This window comes from Cnephaeus nilssonii, assembly GCF_951640355.1.
Source record: "Cnephaeus nilssonii genome assembly, chromosome: 21".
NCBI classification, from domain to species: domain Eukaryota; kingdom Metazoa; phylum Chordata; class Mammalia; order Chiroptera; family Vespertilionidae; genus Cnephaeus; species Cnephaeus nilssonii.
Window position 1 is genome coordinate 4639526 of NC_137092.1, and position 17974 is coordinate 4657499.

The window sequence follows — 17974 nt, forward strand, 5'->3', positions numbered from 1 at the left end:
GTTATTATTGGGGGATGGGAGAGGGGCGGGTACTGTCACTGGCCACCACTTACACTTGGCATTTGGCTTCACTGTACCACACAGCTGAATCCTCCCAAGACTGAACTCTTGAATGAACCACAGAATGAACAGGGCAGGACTAAACGCCAAGCAACTCTTCTCCTGAAAAAAAGAGACCAAAAACGTAATTCTTGGACAGCAATGAAGATTCCTTGTTGCTGCTGGGTGAATGGGTAATTGAAAACAAGAGGAAAAAACAAACAAGAGGAAAGGAAGGAAGGAAGGAAGGAAGGAAGGAAGGAAGGAAGGGAGGGAGGGAGGGAGGGAGGGAGGGAGGGAGGGAGGGAAGGAAAGAAAGAAAGAAAGAAAGAAAGAAAGAAAGAAAGAAAGAAAGAAAGAAAGAAAGAAAGAAAGAAGAAAGAAAGAAAGAAAGAAGAAAGAGAGAGAGAGAGAGAGAGAGAGAGAGAGAGAGAGAGAGAGAGAGAGGGAGAGAGGGAGGGAGGGAGGAAGGAAGGAAGGAAGAAGAGAGGGGGAGGAGGGAGGGAGGGAGGGAGGGAGGGAGGGAACAAGAGTAGTTCTATCACCAGCCCTAATCATTCCATTCATTTGCCTTCTCCCTGGAATCAGAACCAGCATTTAACACTGTTATGTCATTTTCTTTGTTCCACTCACACCTGCTTTGCACCCTAACTCTATTCACAGCAGCAAAGGAAAAAGTGCGGTGCAATTTCTAAATCCCACCTCTGGGGAGCTTTCAGAGTTCCCACCGCCCTGGAGAGGTGCATTCGCTGGGATACAATCTGGGAACCCAGCAAAGACAAAACGTGGGCTTGGAGTTTGGAGTGGGCGTGCCCACTGCAGGAAGAGAGAGAGGAAGCAAAAGAGAATTCAGGGCTAAGGACAGGCAGGGGGACGTAGAGAATCCCAGGCTGTGGGGACGTAGGGTAGGAAAGGGACTCCGGGACACCAAATTCGAAAGAGTTGAGCCCAGCTCCGAGGCAGCCGGCCGCCACTGGCCCCACAAACGCTCAGGAAGAGGAAAAGGCCAGCGCGAACTACAAGTCCCAGAAGCCCCCGCTTCCTAGCGCCGACGCCGCGCCGCGCAACGCCCGCTGGGAGTCGGCCGGAGCCGCCAAGATGTCGCAGCCCAAGAAGAGAAAGATTGAGTCGGGGGGCGGCGGCGGCGGCGGCGCAGGAGGAGGAGGAGGGGAGGGAGCGGAGCAGGAAGATGGCGGAGAGCGGGAGGTGGCCCGGCGGCGACGCCCGTGGTGCCGGCAGGAGCGGGACCAGCAGTACTACGAGTGCTACTCGGACATCTCGGTGCACGAGGAGATGCTGGCCGACCGCATCCGCACCGAAGCCTACCGCCTGGGCATCATGCGGAACCGCGCGGCGCTGCGGGGCAAGACGGTGCTGGACGTGGGCGCGGGCACCGGCATCCTCAGCATCTTCTGCGTCCAGGCCGGGGCCCGGCGCGTGTACGCGGTGGAGGCCAGCGCCATCTGGCAACAGGCCCGGGAGGTGGTGCGGCTCAACGGGCTGGAGGACCGGGTGCACGTCCTGCCGGGGCAGGTGGAGACGGTGGAGCTGCCGGAGCAGGTGGACGTCATCGTGAGCGAGTGGATGGGCTACGGCCTGCTGCACGAGTCCATGCTGAGCTCCGTGCTGCACGCGCGGGCCAAGTGGCTGAAGGAGGGCGGGCTGCTGCTGCCGGCTTCCGCCGAGCTCTTCCTGGCGCCGGTGAGCGACCCGACGCTGGAGCAGCGCCTGGGCTTCTGGGCGCACGTCAAGCAGCTCTACGACGTGGACATGAGCTGCCTGGAGGCCTTCGCCACGCGCTGCCTCATGGGCCCGTCGGAGATCGTGCTGCAGGACCTGTGCGGCGAGGACGTGCTGGCCCGGCCGCAGCGCGTGGCGCACCTGGACCTGGCCCGCGCGGGGCTGGAGCAGGAGCTGCAGGCCGGGGTGGCGGGGCGCTTCCGCTTCAGCTGCTACGGCTCGGCGGCCATGCACGGCTTTGCCTTCTGGTTCCAGGTGACCTTCCCGGGAGGGGACTCGGGGAAGCCCCTGGTGCTGTCCACCTCGCCCTTCCACCCGGCCACGCACTGGAAGCAAGCCCTCCTCTACCTGAACGAGCCTGTGCAGGTGGAGCAGGACACGGACATCTCCGGGGAGATCACGCTGCTGCCCTGCCGCCACAACCACCGGCTCCTGCGCGTGCAGCTGCGCTACAGAGTGGGCGACGAGGAGGAAAAGGCCAAAGACTTCGCCATGGAGGATGAGCAGTGGCTTCTCTCCCAGCAGCTGCCTCCCGAGGAGGCCAGGCTTTCCCGGTAGAAGCCAAGGGGGGTGGTCACAGCAGAAAGGGAGATCCCGCCTGCAACGCGGGGGCATTATGTGCTGTCTGCCTTTTCCCTCCTGGCTCCTGGCGAGAGAGGCAGACTGCACTCTCCCTGGTTCTGGCGACATTTATTTTAAAAATGACCCTGATGCCCCCAACGATGAAAACAGCGTGTTTATTAATAGGCTTTTGAGCCTCAAAAGTATGTGGTACCAAGCACTTGTATTTCTATTTTTTTGTTTCTTTGTTTCACGAAAGAAAAAACACGTAATAAACATGTCTGTATGAAGGTTCCATGCACACCCTGACACCTCACATCTTATTTAAGCCTGAAGCCGCGGAGACAGGTAAAAGGGTGTATAAGACACCTTACATTTCCAGTCTGGCTTTCATATCTGTCCAGAGCCATATTCCTTCCTTCACTGAAGTCCCTCCCTTCCCAGGGGCCTCTAGGCTACAGTACTTACCCTACTGGCCCTGAGAGGGAGGAGAAGGGGGTAGTTTAAATAACCCTGTTCTCACACTTACTAGTAACTACTTCCATAGGGTGCTCAAGTTGCTGAACACATCGTTAAGTAAAAGAGACCTATGTAACTGTGCAGCTGATCTAAGAAATCAAGAGAGAGACCTGAAAGTGAAGTAGTAGAGAATTTTTTCTATTCTTGTCTTTACTGTTAAGATTTCATCAAGAAACTGTCCCATGTGTTTTCCATAATTTTATGGAACAGGCTGAGAGAGGTCATTTCAGAGCCTGACTCAGGACCTCTTCGTCCCCATGGGCAAATTAGTTCAGCTCACTAAATTAAAGAAATATGTTCCAGCTAGAAGAGTCCACTCCTCCTTTAAACTCCCTCGTTTAGCTGGATCATCTCACTTGGCCTACTTAAATCAAATGAAAGTTCCCTTTTTAACACGAAAGTTCCCTTTTTTCTTTTTAGCTCAGCCAACTGTGAAAGTTGTGAATTCAGGGAAGTCATTTGTAATGAAGTGTGAGTCATGTCATCCAATTTATTTCACCGATGTTCCCCCCTCCCCCCCCCCCCTCCCTGTGGCAAATAAAACATTGGCATTCTGCCTTGAGAGATGAACGGAGAAGTCTGGTGTGCTGTCTGAGTGATGCTGCTGTGGCCTGGTCCACTCGTAAGGAAAGTTAAAGCCCCTTCAGAGGATAGCTTCAGGGTCATGCTGCGTGGAGGGTTTTGTGTGCTAGCAGAACAGAACACAGGTGTGAAAACTGGTCCTCTGAAGTACTCCACCAGCTTTGTTCATAATGAGTTTTCTGCCCCTTGATTCAACGCATATTAAAGCATTAAGTATCATAACTGATTTGCTAAAATTTGGTGACCACAGGAATATCTGTCATTATGAAGGGAAACAGAAATGTACAAAATCACAGATTTGACAAGATCCTCCAATAGCAAGCAATACAACTACAGCTGCTGTCTTCGATGTGCAGATCGTTAGCAGCCTAGGTCAGTGGTCGGCAAACTCATTAGTCAACAGAGCAGCAAACCGCGGCGCAGTTTGCCGACCACTGGCCTAGGTGAATGGTGCAGCCATAGCCAGCCTGGTGTGGTTTAAGCGAGGGCAAAAACAGCTGCTTGTTTTAGGGTCAGCTGTATTGTAAGTCGAACATTTATTTAGGCTTTAGTGTACAGTTTAGAACCAAGTTCTGGTGTTTATGTTTTCTGGGTGTGTTTTTTTTTAACTTGTTAGAATAACTCCTTTGCTATATGGGCCAATGAAAGCATCTTTTAAGTTCCACTTTTAAACATACGGTTTTCTGAATATATGAGTCCTACAGAGTTCTTATCACCAGTATAAGCACACAAAGGGAACACTGGTTAAAACTTTGGATAACTCGAGAAGTAAAAGGTATTTCATAATTAGGCAAAGTAGGCTTTAAAATCCCTGCTGTTGCTGTTTCCCCAGAGAAAAAGGAGTTCGCATAAAAACACAGCTACTAATGCAATTAGTCAAGAGGAGCACAGGCCAGCGGTGAAAGGCCTGGACCCGGAGCCAAACAGCTCCTGCTGCAGCCCCAGCTCCACAGGCGGTGTGACCTCCAGCAAAATCCCTACCCGCTCTTCTCTGGTTCCCTTCGGTGCTCTCACGCAAATCGGGGAGAACATTTGGAAGGTGAGGGAACACGTTAATACATACGAGCACACAGTGCCTGGAATAAGACCTCAGTATCCCCTGGCTGCTGTCATTATGGGGAAGTAATACACAGGCCTGGAGCAGTTGGACAGATGAAACTGGCTGCAGGATAAGTACTGAACACGGTTTTTGTACGGTCTTGGTTGACAGCTTCCGCATGGCTGTCTGTGACGAGCAATGTGTGACAGGGCACCAGAGGACCCAAAGGAAGCCCGAGCCCTTTGGTGCCAGGACACCTGCAGGAGGAGGAGCATGGGAGATGCCTCCGCCCCCAGGTGCTGTCCAGTCTTTGTAGGAACTGCTGCTGATTGCCTAGGGCCCTGGGAGCCACGGGGGAGCCGCCAGCCTGAAGGAGAGGCACAGGGGGAAGATCCACCTGCTTTCCTGGAACAGCTTACATGTACTCAGCACTGATCACACTGCCACGGCCACCGTAGCAAGCATGTAGGATACAAGCCCCTGAAACCCAGATTCTGCCTCCAATTAGGTATGTTCAGAGGATCAGCCAGACAATTAAATAAACAAAGGATGATGCGGTAAATAGTGGGATGACACAGGTGTTGGGGGGGGGGGGGCGGGCAGGTATTTCGGTTTACATGCTAGACAAACGTTATAGATACTGAATTAGCCGAAGGTCACATAAGCTAATTCTTGGCAGTGAAACATACGTCTTTCAACTCCTTACCCCAAACAAAATTGCCAATTAATCCGTGTGTGTGTGCTTTAATTTTTTTTTAAATAAGGACATACTGCCCGACTGGCATGGCTCAGTGGTTGAGTATTGACCGATGAACCAGGAAGTCAGACACATGCCCAGGCTGCAGGCTCCATCACAGTGTGGGGGGTACAGGAGGCAGCTGATCAATGATTCTGTCTCATTGATGTTTCTATCTCTCTCTCCCTCTCCCTTCCTCTCTGAAATCAGTAAAAGGACATTTATTAAAAAAAAGTACATACCTCTGGAATGTTATTTTTTTATCTCGTGACGAATGAAAGAGGGGAAGTCCTTAGTTTTAAGAGTGTCATTGGAGATCCACCTTCAGTGTATAGAACAGGCGTCCTCAAACTACAGCCCGTGGGCCACATGCGGGTGTTTTTGCCGTTTTGTTTTTTTTTACTTCAAAATAAGATATGTGCAGTGTGCATAGGAATTTGTTCATAGTTTTTTTTTAAACTATAGTCAGGCCCTCCATCGGTCTGAGGGACAGTGAACTGGCCCCCTGTTTAAAAAGTTTGAGGACCCCTGGTATAGAATCTCAAGATGGACAGAGGGTAAGCACTCATTGAAACAAGCCCCGTACCTGCCTTCCTCACAGACCTGATGAAATGGGGCACGTTCCAAGGTCCTCAGGCAACTGAATCCTCAACAACAGGACCAAAGTAGATGAACTCTGCCATTCTGGCTACACGTACCTGGTGCTGGAGAGCAGGGAGGCATCCCTGAGGCATTCATTCAGTTCATCATTTAATAAACACCAACTACCTAACAATTCAGTCCTATGCTACGTAAGTAAATCCTAACCTCGAAGAGCTGGGATTCAGTGAGGGAATACAATGACCTACATCAATAATTGGCATACTTTCTTTAGCCCGGAAAGACCTCCTTCCACCTAAACGTTAACCTCTGTGAAGCAGGGTCCAGAAACCGGCCCTCATGTCAATTCCATCCTTAACATTTCTCCCAGGTGCAAAAAAAATATTCCCGACCATTGCATAGATTATGAGACCTCAGAGGAAAATTCCTCTATGGTGTTAGTTCCAGAAATAAATCTGTGCCCTGTAAATAACTGGTTTATTTCAGCTAATGGACGCGGTCCATTGGGTGGATGGTTCCTCTCCCATTGGCTCTTAGAAAGCTGAGCCAAATGTATGACTGACTTGTGCTCTGTTTTAGCTTTATATCTGGCTCCACTTCCATACCCCAGTGGTTTTTTTTTCTTGATTTATTGCCCTCCTCACTTATAATAAATATTGCATGTTTTGTTGGAATTTATGTATCTTTGTTCTCTTCTAAGACTTTTTGGCATTAAAAGGTGATCTTACTTTCCGGAATATCTGCAGAAGTTCTGAGGACAAGGCGGTGAGAGAGAGGATTCTGCGATCTGTCCCTTCGTGCCCGATGGAATTTGGCGTCTCGCTTTGCTCAGCTGGGTGGGTAGCTGATGGGATCCCATCCTTTTAGCCAACCCACAGCATTTTCTGTTTGTAGAACCAAGATTTCTGAATGCGTGAAGAATTCTGAGACATGTAGACCATGCTGAGGAGACTTAGAATGTCCTGCAGCATCTCTCTAAGCCTACAATAAACGCTGATCGAATCTTAACCACAACAGTAAGGAACATGGAAGATTGCCAAGCCTGTTCCAAAAATGGGTCAAAATCCTTTAAAGTGATGATAAGGAGGAAGACAGTGCAAGGAGACTAAGTCTCAAACTATGGTGCATGTTGGTAGGAAAAAAAAAAAATGTTTGCAACCAAGAATCCTGGACCTAACGAAACACAAAGACAACCAGTTTACTTAGACTTCAACCCATCCACTGTTTGACAAGTAGGTGTCCGCCAGTCTTCTCTTCCCCCATCAGCCCTGAGTGGACAGGACCCCCCAACACTGCCAAAAGGCCGCTGAAGAAATTACAAACTCGTGTGCTCTCCAGTCTACGCCAGGAGATCATCCCTGGGCTAGTCCCTGTGGGGTTAGCATGGTCTGCATTTCTTCCATGGGGGCGGGGAGCAGACAGGCCGTTCTCTCTAAGTCAGCGTTCTGAAAGGCTAATGCTTATCAAGGGCGTGCTCTATGAAGGGCTGCAGTGCAGGGCGACAGCCAGAGTGAGGCTATGTACATATTCTCCCAGAATTTTACTGAAAATATTTTGAAAACCCATTTATTTTAATAGCACATTTTACATTAGGAAAGTAATGCATGCTGATTATAGCAAATTTCAGATGACAGAAACGTGGGAGAATAAATAATAGATCACCCATAGTGTCACCCCTAAAGTATTTTCGATTCCAACTTTTCTGTATGCTTGTTTTGGAACTTCATAAAAAGTGTATCATGCTGTCTTCTACGACCTTAATTTACTTCGTTATAACACCCCATGCTTTATATTCCAAGCAGCACCTATTACCACCTGAAATTATTTTGTTCGTTTCTTGATTTCTATGCTGACTTCTCCTAAGAAAATCTACAGTTTATGGGGCATAGAATCCTCTTCTCTCTGCTGCACTTAAGAAATTAGTTAGTTAATGAATAAATGTTAAATTAATATGCACATACATGTTACCTTACATTCTGGTACTTTCATACCTTTAGGGTTGGTTTCTCTAAGTATTTTGCTTATTTTAAATTTTAATAAAGTCCAATAGATTGCCTTCTGTAAGGTTATCAAAATATATATTTCCAAAAAAGATATATGAGAAAGCCTGTTCCTTTATATTCTCACTCACCTAGATTTTTTTAATCTCATTTTTAAAAATCTTATGGGTAAAAAAAAAAATGCCGGCTTTTTATTTTCAATTTTATTACCCTAATTCCTAGCGGTTGAACATCTTTCCTTATTTTCATTGGCCCTTTGCATTTCATTTTCTGTGAAGTTGCTGTTGATTTTACACATTTTATATTAGATTTTATGGCAGTTGGGGCTCTTTGTTAATTAGGAGTAATATGCTGTAATACGTTCATTTAATATTTTTTTGCTTCATTAACTTTGGGTCATTGAGGGTTTTTCCATTTTAATGAATACAAACCTCCTTGTTTTGTCTGTAACTGCTTCTGAGTTTGTTTTCTGACGAAAGCAGACTTTTCCCAATCGAAAGTTATCCTTCACTCTCAGTATTTAATTTTAAACTTAGGTACCGAACCCCTGTGTAATCTGTGTTTTGTTTTGTTTTTTTACAGTTTGAGGTAGGAATTCTTTTGTTGTCTGTGTGAAAGCGTAGAATCCACTTCATACTCCCAGATCACACGTTCAGCTTGGGTCGGCCTCTGCAAATGGGCTGCTGGCTGCCAAGCTGATCTTGGCTGGACTGACTCAGGAGGCTGTGGTCAGGTCACAGGTCAGAAGGTGGCTGGACGGGGCTGGAGCCAAGGGCATGGCCGCGCTCTCTTGCCTGGCACGTCGCATGGAGTGTTGGCTGGTCTCCACTCCATACACCGTCTATCTCTCTCCTATTCCTCATAGGGAACAGGGTGCTTGTATACTTTAAGGTAGAATTCCCGGCTCACCTGATCTGACAAAAGGCCTCAGATGACCTTGGCATCCCCATGTGAGAAAATCCTGTTACTAAGAGAAAATGAGAATACTGTATTCCAAACAGAAGATGGTATATATTTTACTTACTTATTTTTTATTATATTTATAGGGGCAGCATTAGTTATCAAGATCATATAGGTTTCCCGTGTACATTTCTAAGACACGGGGTATATTGTTAATTGAACAATAACTTTGAGACTAAGTCCTGGCTGGCAAAATAAAAATAAAACAAAATCGAACATGTTATTGTTCCTCAAAAAACAAAAACCTTAACCGACTGACAACTTTTATTGGAAAGAACTGTATTTAAAACCCCGACCCCTATGCCACGTTTTGCTATAATGTGTTAAAATTGCTTCAGTCTATGTTTGAGGCTCATCCATATCTAATCAGCACATATGAGATGTGACGTTATTATCAAGTGTAATTACTTCCAGGCACTTGAAAATAAAAAGTGTTTTTAATTAAACATTTGTCTGGCCATATATTAACTGCATGTCACTTTAATCTCAGAAAAATAGGCAATATTTTACCTCGATCTTGACAAAAAATGCATTAGGCCTCTTTTTAAAAATGTTTTATTACTTGCAAGTTTCAGCCTGATGCGATTTTAAAGTAGCCAAGTTACAAACCCCTGGAAATTGGAGTTTATAATGGAAATCCCCGACAGCCTTAACTTTCAGAAGGACGGGCGTGCTGCTTGAACCCACGCTCGCAGGCGTCGCCTAAGCCGGTGCCGCCACATGACCAGGCTGCCCACATGTACACCGGGTTGAATACTTGCTCAAACATTTTCCTACGTATCTAACCTGTCAGAAAACTCATTCCTTGTTTTGGGAAGTCCTTCTCTGTCAAAGTTATTCTAACAGGTTAGAAGGCCCTCCTTCTCTCCTTTGTCTGATGCGTTGTCTGATGCTTCCCCAGGCCTGGTCTTCACAGAGCTGTCCTAGCTCAGGGGATTGCACCTCCATCCACCAGTTCCTCAAGCAAGAAAATCAGAGGTCAGTCCAGTTACTTCTTCGCCATGTCTGACTGGTTGCAAACTCTGGGGGCTTTACTGCCAAAATGTATTTTTTGACACTATGTATTCTTTATCATCACTGCTATCACCTTAGTCCATGCCACCCAACCCCCGGCCAAGACCATCACCATGGCCTGCTGCCTTGCATTTCACGGCCAACGGTAGTCGGTGAAGACCAGTTGGTATTGGTAGACTTCTAGCAAATGAAGCAGGAGGAATGGTGGGATTGGAAAATCATTTGGTAACTCCTGATGGAATCGCGGATCTCTGCAGTGACCATCCACAGTTGCTAAACCAGGAGGGGAGTGGTTAATGGACATAGAGCAACTGACTTGCCCACGGTTCGCGATGGCTGCAGCTGATGGATTCTGATCATGCCAGCCTGATTCCTTCGTTGTAAAATTCTCCACTGAGCCATGCCAGCTGGGCCAAAATCCCTTTAAACGGGCCAATTTGCCCCTGGCAAAAATGGGTGGGGTTGGGTGGGGTGGGGTGGGATAAAGCCTTCCCCTTGGGGTGAGATGGATATGGGAGACCCGTTTCCTAAATCTGACACTTACAAGCACATTATTCTGGAGTGATCATCAGATTACAGTCACAGGTAACATACGAATAAACTGGAAGGGAGCGCTTCCTTTGTGGTGGTGCCGTAGGTGTAAGGTGGCTGCTTGAAGTTCATGTGCAGAAGGGACTGAAATGTCCAACATCCTGTAATGAGTGGCGAAGGAGACTTAAAGGTTTGTAAAAACATAGACGCTCTCTGTAGCCTCAGGTGAGCATTTGCCCCTAGGCCTTGACATCAGTTCACAGTCCCATAAAAATAGCTGTTTCATCCCAAGTTAAATAGGGCAGTCATTTCCACAGCCTTGTTTTGCAACATGAATATTACCCCCACTCCCGCCCTTCCTCCCCCGCCACTGCCCTCTCCCAAGCCATAGACAGATATCCCAATGGCTGAATTTCTACTTCACTGATTTTCAGTTAAACAGACAGAATTGTTCCAAATTCTTGTTTCATTCAAGAAAAAACACACAAAACGACATGTTTCATATTTGACTCTAAATTGGGTACTCACAGCCATTGCCTTCCCGATGGGGGACCTCCTCCTATGATACTCAGGACAGCTGCTACTGTCTGGATAAATGTTCAAAAAATAGTTGCTAATTGAAAAAAATAAAATAAAATAATAAAATAAATAAAAATAAATAGTTGCTAATTGAGGCGCGCTGCTTATCCTTAGGTTATGTTGGTATGTCCCCTAATTACTTAGCACAGTTCCAGGCACCCAATACATATTGATTGATTTTCAGTTACTGAACTCTAACACTTCTGAATTATGGGGATGTTAGATGAAGAGGGATGCGTTTGGATGATTGAGTAGGCAATTACGCCATTTAAGGACTCCGTGGAGATCGGACGTGATTTTCTGAACAATGCAGTTGAAGGGAGAAAAAAGAAGAAAGTGAAATGATCACATTAAGAGAAAATAGCTGGATTGCACGTCCTCTTGCAATCTAGAGAGGGTCGCGCTTTGGGCGGAAAACAGGCCTGCAGGGTAATCTTTCCTGGGCAAAGCGATGCTTTCCAGAAATCCACAACATCAAGGTCATTGGCTGAGCAACCAGAACAGTGGCGCTGGGGAGGAACAGAATTCAAGGGGGGACACGACCATAGGGGCACTCACCTGCTCAGGAAATGATGGGGCCCTAAGCACATGCCACCCAACAGGAAGCTACTGTAGCATCAGAGTGCAGGTGCTACACGCTAAGGCTACACACGTGTTCTGAGCCGACGTAAGATCAAACTCGTAATTTCCAGTGGAAATACCTGTATTGTTTTGAGCTTCTACTACGTGCTAAGCAGAGTTAGGTGCTTGGGGCCAAGGGTAACACTTGAACGAAATAGACAATGAATAAATGCAGCCTGACATGATTTTATTTTTTCGAAAAGAACCTTATTTTTTTAAGTTCAGAGCAAAATGAGAGGAAGGTACATGTGCTCCCACATATGCATGGTCTCCCCCATTATCAACATCACTCACCAAGGTGGTACACCTGTGAGAGTTGATGAACCTACGTTGAGAAATCATAACCAGCGCCCACAGGTTCTGGTTCTCTCTTGGTGGTGTACGCTCTGTGGGTCTGGACAAGTGGATACTGACATGCATCCCATAATATGAGGCAGAGTATCTTCACTCTCCTAAAAATCCTCTGTGCTCTGCCTCTTCCTTCCATCCCCTCCTCTCAGCCTCCACCCACAATTAACCGTTCTACCGTCTCCATAGCTTTGCCTTTTCCAGAATGTTCTGTCGTTGGACTCACACGGCATGAAGCCCTCGCAGATGGGCCTCTTTCGCTTAGCAGTGTGTGTTTCAGTTCCTTCCTGGTTCCACAGCTCATTTCTCTGTAGCGCTGAATAATATTCCATGGTCTGTGGGTACTAACGCTGACTTCCCCTTTTCACCTACCGAAGGACCTCTGAGTTGCTCCCAAGCTTCAGCGGTTATTAATAAAGTGGCTGTCCATGTCCGTGTCCAGGGTTTTTGGTGGGCACACATTTTTAACGCCTCGGGGAAACAAATACCAAGGAGCGCAAAGGCTGGATTGTGTGGGAAGAGTGTTTACTTTTGTGAGAACCACCAGACTGTCTTTCAAAGTGGCAGCACATGCCTGCATCCCAGCAGCCAAGTGGCCACGGGAGCAGTGGCGTCTCCTGGTTGTTTCATTTGCATTTCCCCCGAGGACGCGGGGTGCAGAGCGTCTTTTCATATGCTTATTCGCCATCTGTGTGCCTTCTTTGGTGAGGACTCCGCAAAGGTGCTGGGCCCGTTTTTTTTTAAACCAGATGTTTTGAAAGCGTCCCCTGCATATTTTGGGTACCAGTCCTTTCTCAGACGTGTCTTCTGCACATAGGTTCCCCGGCCCATGGCTTGTCTTCTCATCCTTGGTGATGCCTTTTGCAGAGCAGAAGTTTTAAATTTTAATGAAGTCTCGTTTATCCATTATTTCTTTCATGGGTTGTGCCTTTGTTGTATCCAAAAAAAAAAAAAAAATCATCTAAGTTTTCTCTGAGGTTGTTTTCCAGGAGGTTTAGAGCTGTATGTTTTACATGTAGGTCCACGGTACCTTGTAAGTTCATTCTGTGAAGGGTGGAAGGCCTGCGTCCAGATTCCTTTTTGATTTTCCTTCACGTGGGTGTTTAGGCGTGCCAGCGCCCTTTGTCTTTGCTCCATGGTATTGTCTTTGCTCCTTCATCGAAGATCAGTTAACTGTACGTGGGTCTATTTCCATGCTGTTCCATTGATCTACTTGTGTCTGCTGTAGTTTGTTTGGTTTTGCCAATACCATGCTGTCTTGACTACTGTAAGTACTGAAGTTGGGTGCTGTCAGTCTTTCAGTTGTGTTCTTCAATATTGTGTTGGCTATTAGTGGGTCTTTTGCCTCCTCTCCTTATCCATATCCATCAGTTTGTTGATATCCACAACGTAACCCCCTGAGATTTGGATTTGGATTGCATTGAAGCTATAAAAATCTGATGCTCAGGTTTATCTCCCCTTTTCTTCTACTCTAAAGTTTTCAAATAATGGCCCCTGTGCTTTCTTTGGTTCCACCATGTGTTTTTTTGTTTGTTTGTTTGTTTGTTTTTAATTCAAACAGTCTTCAATCCAAATAGGTAAGGATCAGGAGATTTGACGTTAAAACTCTGGGACCTGGGCGTGGATGATCCGCCGTGCTGGCCTAGAATTCCTCTTGACAGCCATCAGGTGCAGCTGGACGGCAGGCATTTGTACTTCCAGGCCAGACGTCCTTTGTACGCGATAGACCACGTATCCAGCTGTTCACCGACACTTCCGGACCCAGAGGCATTGCTTTTCCATTATCCTATTATCGCTAAGGAAAAATGGGAACAAACTATTTTTTCAGTCCTTGCAAGTAACCTGCTTGTTTTCCCTAAGTACTTGGAGATTTTTTTTTTCTTTATGGCGCACACATGGTGAGCACTAAATCTCACGACGCTCAACTTGTAATGAAAAGTTTCTCTGTCGCTCTCAAACCTAGTCCCTACCTCCAGACTCCCCTTCCCAAACAGCACATGTTCCTGGGGATTCTTCAGATTTGCCTCACTTACTTTCTAAAACGCCAAATGACTCCCTTTGGAAGGATTATTTTGTGTCAGTTTAGAGTGTCTACGTTCCATTTTGTTCAGCTCATACTGTTTCTGAAAGATGTTTCAGGACGTTTATAGCATATGTTTGAAACCAATCCCGAGTTTCAAGTGTCTCGCCTATTTTGTTCATTTTTGGTACACTTCAGTGTGGGCTGAGCTACATAAGCCTTCTCTTATTCCTACACGTTTCCTGAAAATGTCTTCACGTTATGTTTGATCTGCAAGCTACATAGTGTGTGGTTTATTAAACATGTTACTGATCAGAGGGCTTGCTTTATTTCCTTCAGACAGTCCCCTTTCAAGGATAGGATATATGCCACCTGTATGCATTTAATAAAACTAATTATATAGGGGAATTTACCAAAAAAAATTAACCCTGGACTGCTGCATGAATAAATACTTGCCTGGTGTTCACAGTTATTCAACACCCCTTTTATTTTACCTTAATCTACCGGTTAACAAACCAGATATGTTTAATCTTGTATTTACTATGAACATTCTAAGAACTCCCAATTAAACAAACGTTTTTTATGCAGATAGACTGACTTTTCTAGGGTAATCTAGGATGTATTATTAGTCCTGGGCCTCCAAAGAAACAAAACCAGCAGGCTATGTGTTTATATCCCTATCATCTATCTATCTATCTATCTATCTATCTATCTATCTATCTATCATTTATCTATCATCTATCCATCTATCTGTCTATCATCTATCTATCTATCATCTGTCTATCTATCATCTATCTATCTATCTATCTATCTACCTATCTGTCTATCATGTAGGAAGAGATGGATTTATTTTAAGGAGTTGGCTCATGTAATTATGGAAGCTTGTCAAGTCCAAAATCTGATGGGGTAAGCCAGCAGGTTGGAGCTGCAGGGAAGGATTGAAATTCCAGGCCCACGTCAGTCCACGTGCAGAATTCCTTCTTACTGGCGGAAGGTTGGTCTCTGTTCCATGAAGACTTTCAACTGATTGCATGAGGCCCACCCACATTAAGGAAGGAAATCTACTTTACTCCAAGTCCAACCATGAAACAGTTAATCTTATCAAAAACCACCTTCGGAGAAATTATCCAGAATCACGCTGCGCCGAATATCGGGCCACTGTGGCCCAGCCAAGTTGACACATAAAATTAACCACCCCAGAAGGTAACTTTTATAGGTGTTCATGTTTGTACAAGTGGGTTATGTGGCATAACTGGGTTACTGCAAAAGAAGACCCGTCCTTGGGTGAGCTGTGTGTTGACTATTAATGTGGACTGACTGGAATCGTAGCTATTTTAAACCAGCGTTATCAGAACACATTACAAGAACTGCATATGCTGGATAAGAAAAAACTGGGCAGTAAAACATATCGATGAGTAATTATTGACAGCTTTTATCCAGACATGCATTTGCAGGAACAGTGAGTCCATATTTTTGCAACAGGCATAGTTCTCATCGCAAGCCTGCTTAGGCCACAGTGTGCAGGGAGTCTACGCTCAGAACAAGCGGGGCCTGCGCGCGCAAGTGTTGCTCCCCGGTTTGCAGATGGCATCTGGAAAACGAGATCCATATGATCGTGGAACCATGGAGAGGGGTACGTGTACTTTTGTGGAAAGCATTTGCTTGGGAAACGATAACGTTATTCGTTAAAATACTTTTTAAAAAATATTTTTTTATTGCCCTAACTGGTTTGGCTCAGTGGATAGAGCATCAGCCCTGGGGACTGAAGGGTCCCAGGTTCGATTCCGGTCAAGGCCATGTACCTTGGTTGCGGGCACATCCCCAGTAGGGGGTGTTCAGGAGGCAGCTGATTGATGTTTCTCTCTCATCGATGTTTCTAACTCTATCCCTCTCCCTTCCTCTGTGTAAAAAATCAATAAAATACATTTTTAATAATATATATATATATATATATATATATATATATATATATATTATTGATTTCAGAGCCGAAGGGAGAGGAAGGGGAAATAGGAACATCAAATATGAGAGAGAATCATTGATCGGATGCCTCTTGCACACCCCCACACTGGGGATCGAGCCCACAACCTGGACATGTGCCCTGACCAGGAATCGAACCGTGACCTCCTGGTTCTTAGGTCGATGCTTAACCACTGAGCCATGCCAGCTGGGTTAAAATACTTACATTTTACATAACTTGTTTTCCCCTTAAAGGAAAAATTTTTTTCTTCTGGAAATATTTACCAACTATATTCTTGCCTTTATTATTCATTTGTTTCAGTTTTGTTTTCCATTTGGGGAGTAGCCCTACAGTGATAGAGTGTTTGTTAACCTTTTAACATTTGACACTTACAGCAGCTAAGCCTCGAAAGACCCTAAATTCATTTCCTCCATCTGCCCTCAGGGACACCCAAGGCCAAAACTTGGCACCGCAGCAGTTAAATCAGTAATTTCCTTTCTACGTGATCTAATTATTCCTCAAACAACTAAAATAATGTCTTAGTTGCTTCCAATAGAATCACTAGCGGTCCAGGCGATTCACCATTTTTTACAAAATAACCACCTTTTATTTATTTTTTAATATATTTTTATTGATTTCAGAGAGGAAGGAAGAGGGAGAGAGAGATAGAAACATCCATAATGAGAGAGAATCATGGATCGGCTGCCTCCTGCAAGCCCCCCACTGGGGATCAAGCCCACAACCCAGTCATGTGCCCTGACCGGAACTGAACCTGGGACCTTTCAGTTCACAGGCCAACGCTCTATCCACTGAGCCAAGCCAGCGAGGGCAAAATAACCACCTTTTAAAAAAACATTGTGTTTGTGCTGATGCCATTCTTTGTCCTGGAAAGGTGTTCGCCCCTCTTCCAAGCCCTGCTTAAAAATACCCATCTTTCAATAAAAATTGCTGACTGGTTACAACTTCACAACATCCCTCCCCTGGCTGAGAAGATCCTACTGGTGTGCCAGCATCCTCCCAGGACATTCTCCACTCCCCCACCAAACAACTCAACACGGCCGCCTCTAAGACACTGCGCAAGCTTCTAGGTCACACAGTGGGGTTTGCATTCTAGCCCCCACCTGCTTTGACACCCCATATTTTCTCTCCTCTAATTGCACTTATGTGTCTGACTGTCAGACGTCTCCTTCTAAACTGCAAGCCCCTCCATGTAAGGGATTCCCACGTATTTCACTTTGATTCTGCCAAGAACACAGTGGTCACTGCATGAAGCTAGAGGGTTATTTATGGAGCATCTACCAGGTACAATGCGGTAGAGAATGCATGCTTTTTATTTCTGGTGTTTATTATTTTCACTAACATTTAAAGGTAAAATGTTAGATAAATTAAATATGATTTTAGACCAACTATTTCATTAAAACTTTCAAGGGAAGAGGGCATTTATTTTTCAACACCTCCCCTTGCCAAATGGGACATTTTATTGGTAACTAGTGGCCCAGTGCATGAATTTGTGCACATTGAATGGAAATTAATTAGAAGAAATATTTTAATATCACTATTCACCCTTTCTTTATAAATTCACCATCAACAATGACAGATCGAAACACACACATGCGATTGGCACCAGCAAGAGCTTTATATAAAAAGATAAACTTGCTTAATTAAACCTGCTTTCTGATGTAGCTAAACTTTTTCCAGCCCAGTGAAGTACCCCAACTTCTCTTCCAGGTAATTGTCAGCAACACAGCAGTAAATATTAACCCAAAGCAGATTATTATTGTAGATCACACAGGGAGAACAAAGGGCAAAATATTTAACTGCAGCAGTGTTTGACTATATTCTGTGCAGTGAGAAAGCCTGAAGTCATTTTCAAGGTCCACCATTTCTTACTTCTTTTCAGTCGGGTCAAGTTTCTAAACTTTCTAAATCTCCATTTTCCGGCTAATGAAAAGAAAATAGGCTTCCACCGAGTCTCCTATCTACCTACTCCAGGACTTCTGTGAGGATCAAATGAGATGAGGCACAGGAAAACACTTCACAGATATTTGGTTAAAGTGTGAATGTTTCCACCTGGCTATGAAGCAAGTCGTGTTCCTGGGCTGAAGAAACTGCAAGGAGGCTAGTC

The 17974-nt window shown here is 45.5% G+C and overlaps 1 protein-coding gene across 1 annotated transcript; it reads left to right on the plus strand.

Moving 5' to 3' along the window:
• Positions 1–690: 690 nt before the first annotated feature.
• PRMT6 (protein arginine methyltransferase 6) lies at positions 691–3363 on the plus strand. Its single transcript, XM_079760456.1, has one exon. The coding sequence runs from the start codon at positions 1138–1140 to the stop codon at positions 2335–2337; it is 1200 nt and encodes a 399-aa protein (XP_079616582.1). The 5' UTR covers positions 691–1137; the 3' UTR covers positions 2338–3363.
• Positions 3364–17974: the final 14611 nt, after the last annotated feature.

What these genes read in the sequence shown, in the direction of transcription:
- PRMT6 (XM_079760456.1), top strand. Translation starts at nt 1,138, where the DNA reads ATGTCGCAGCCCAAGAAGAGAAAGATTGAGTCGGGGGGCGGCGGCGGC.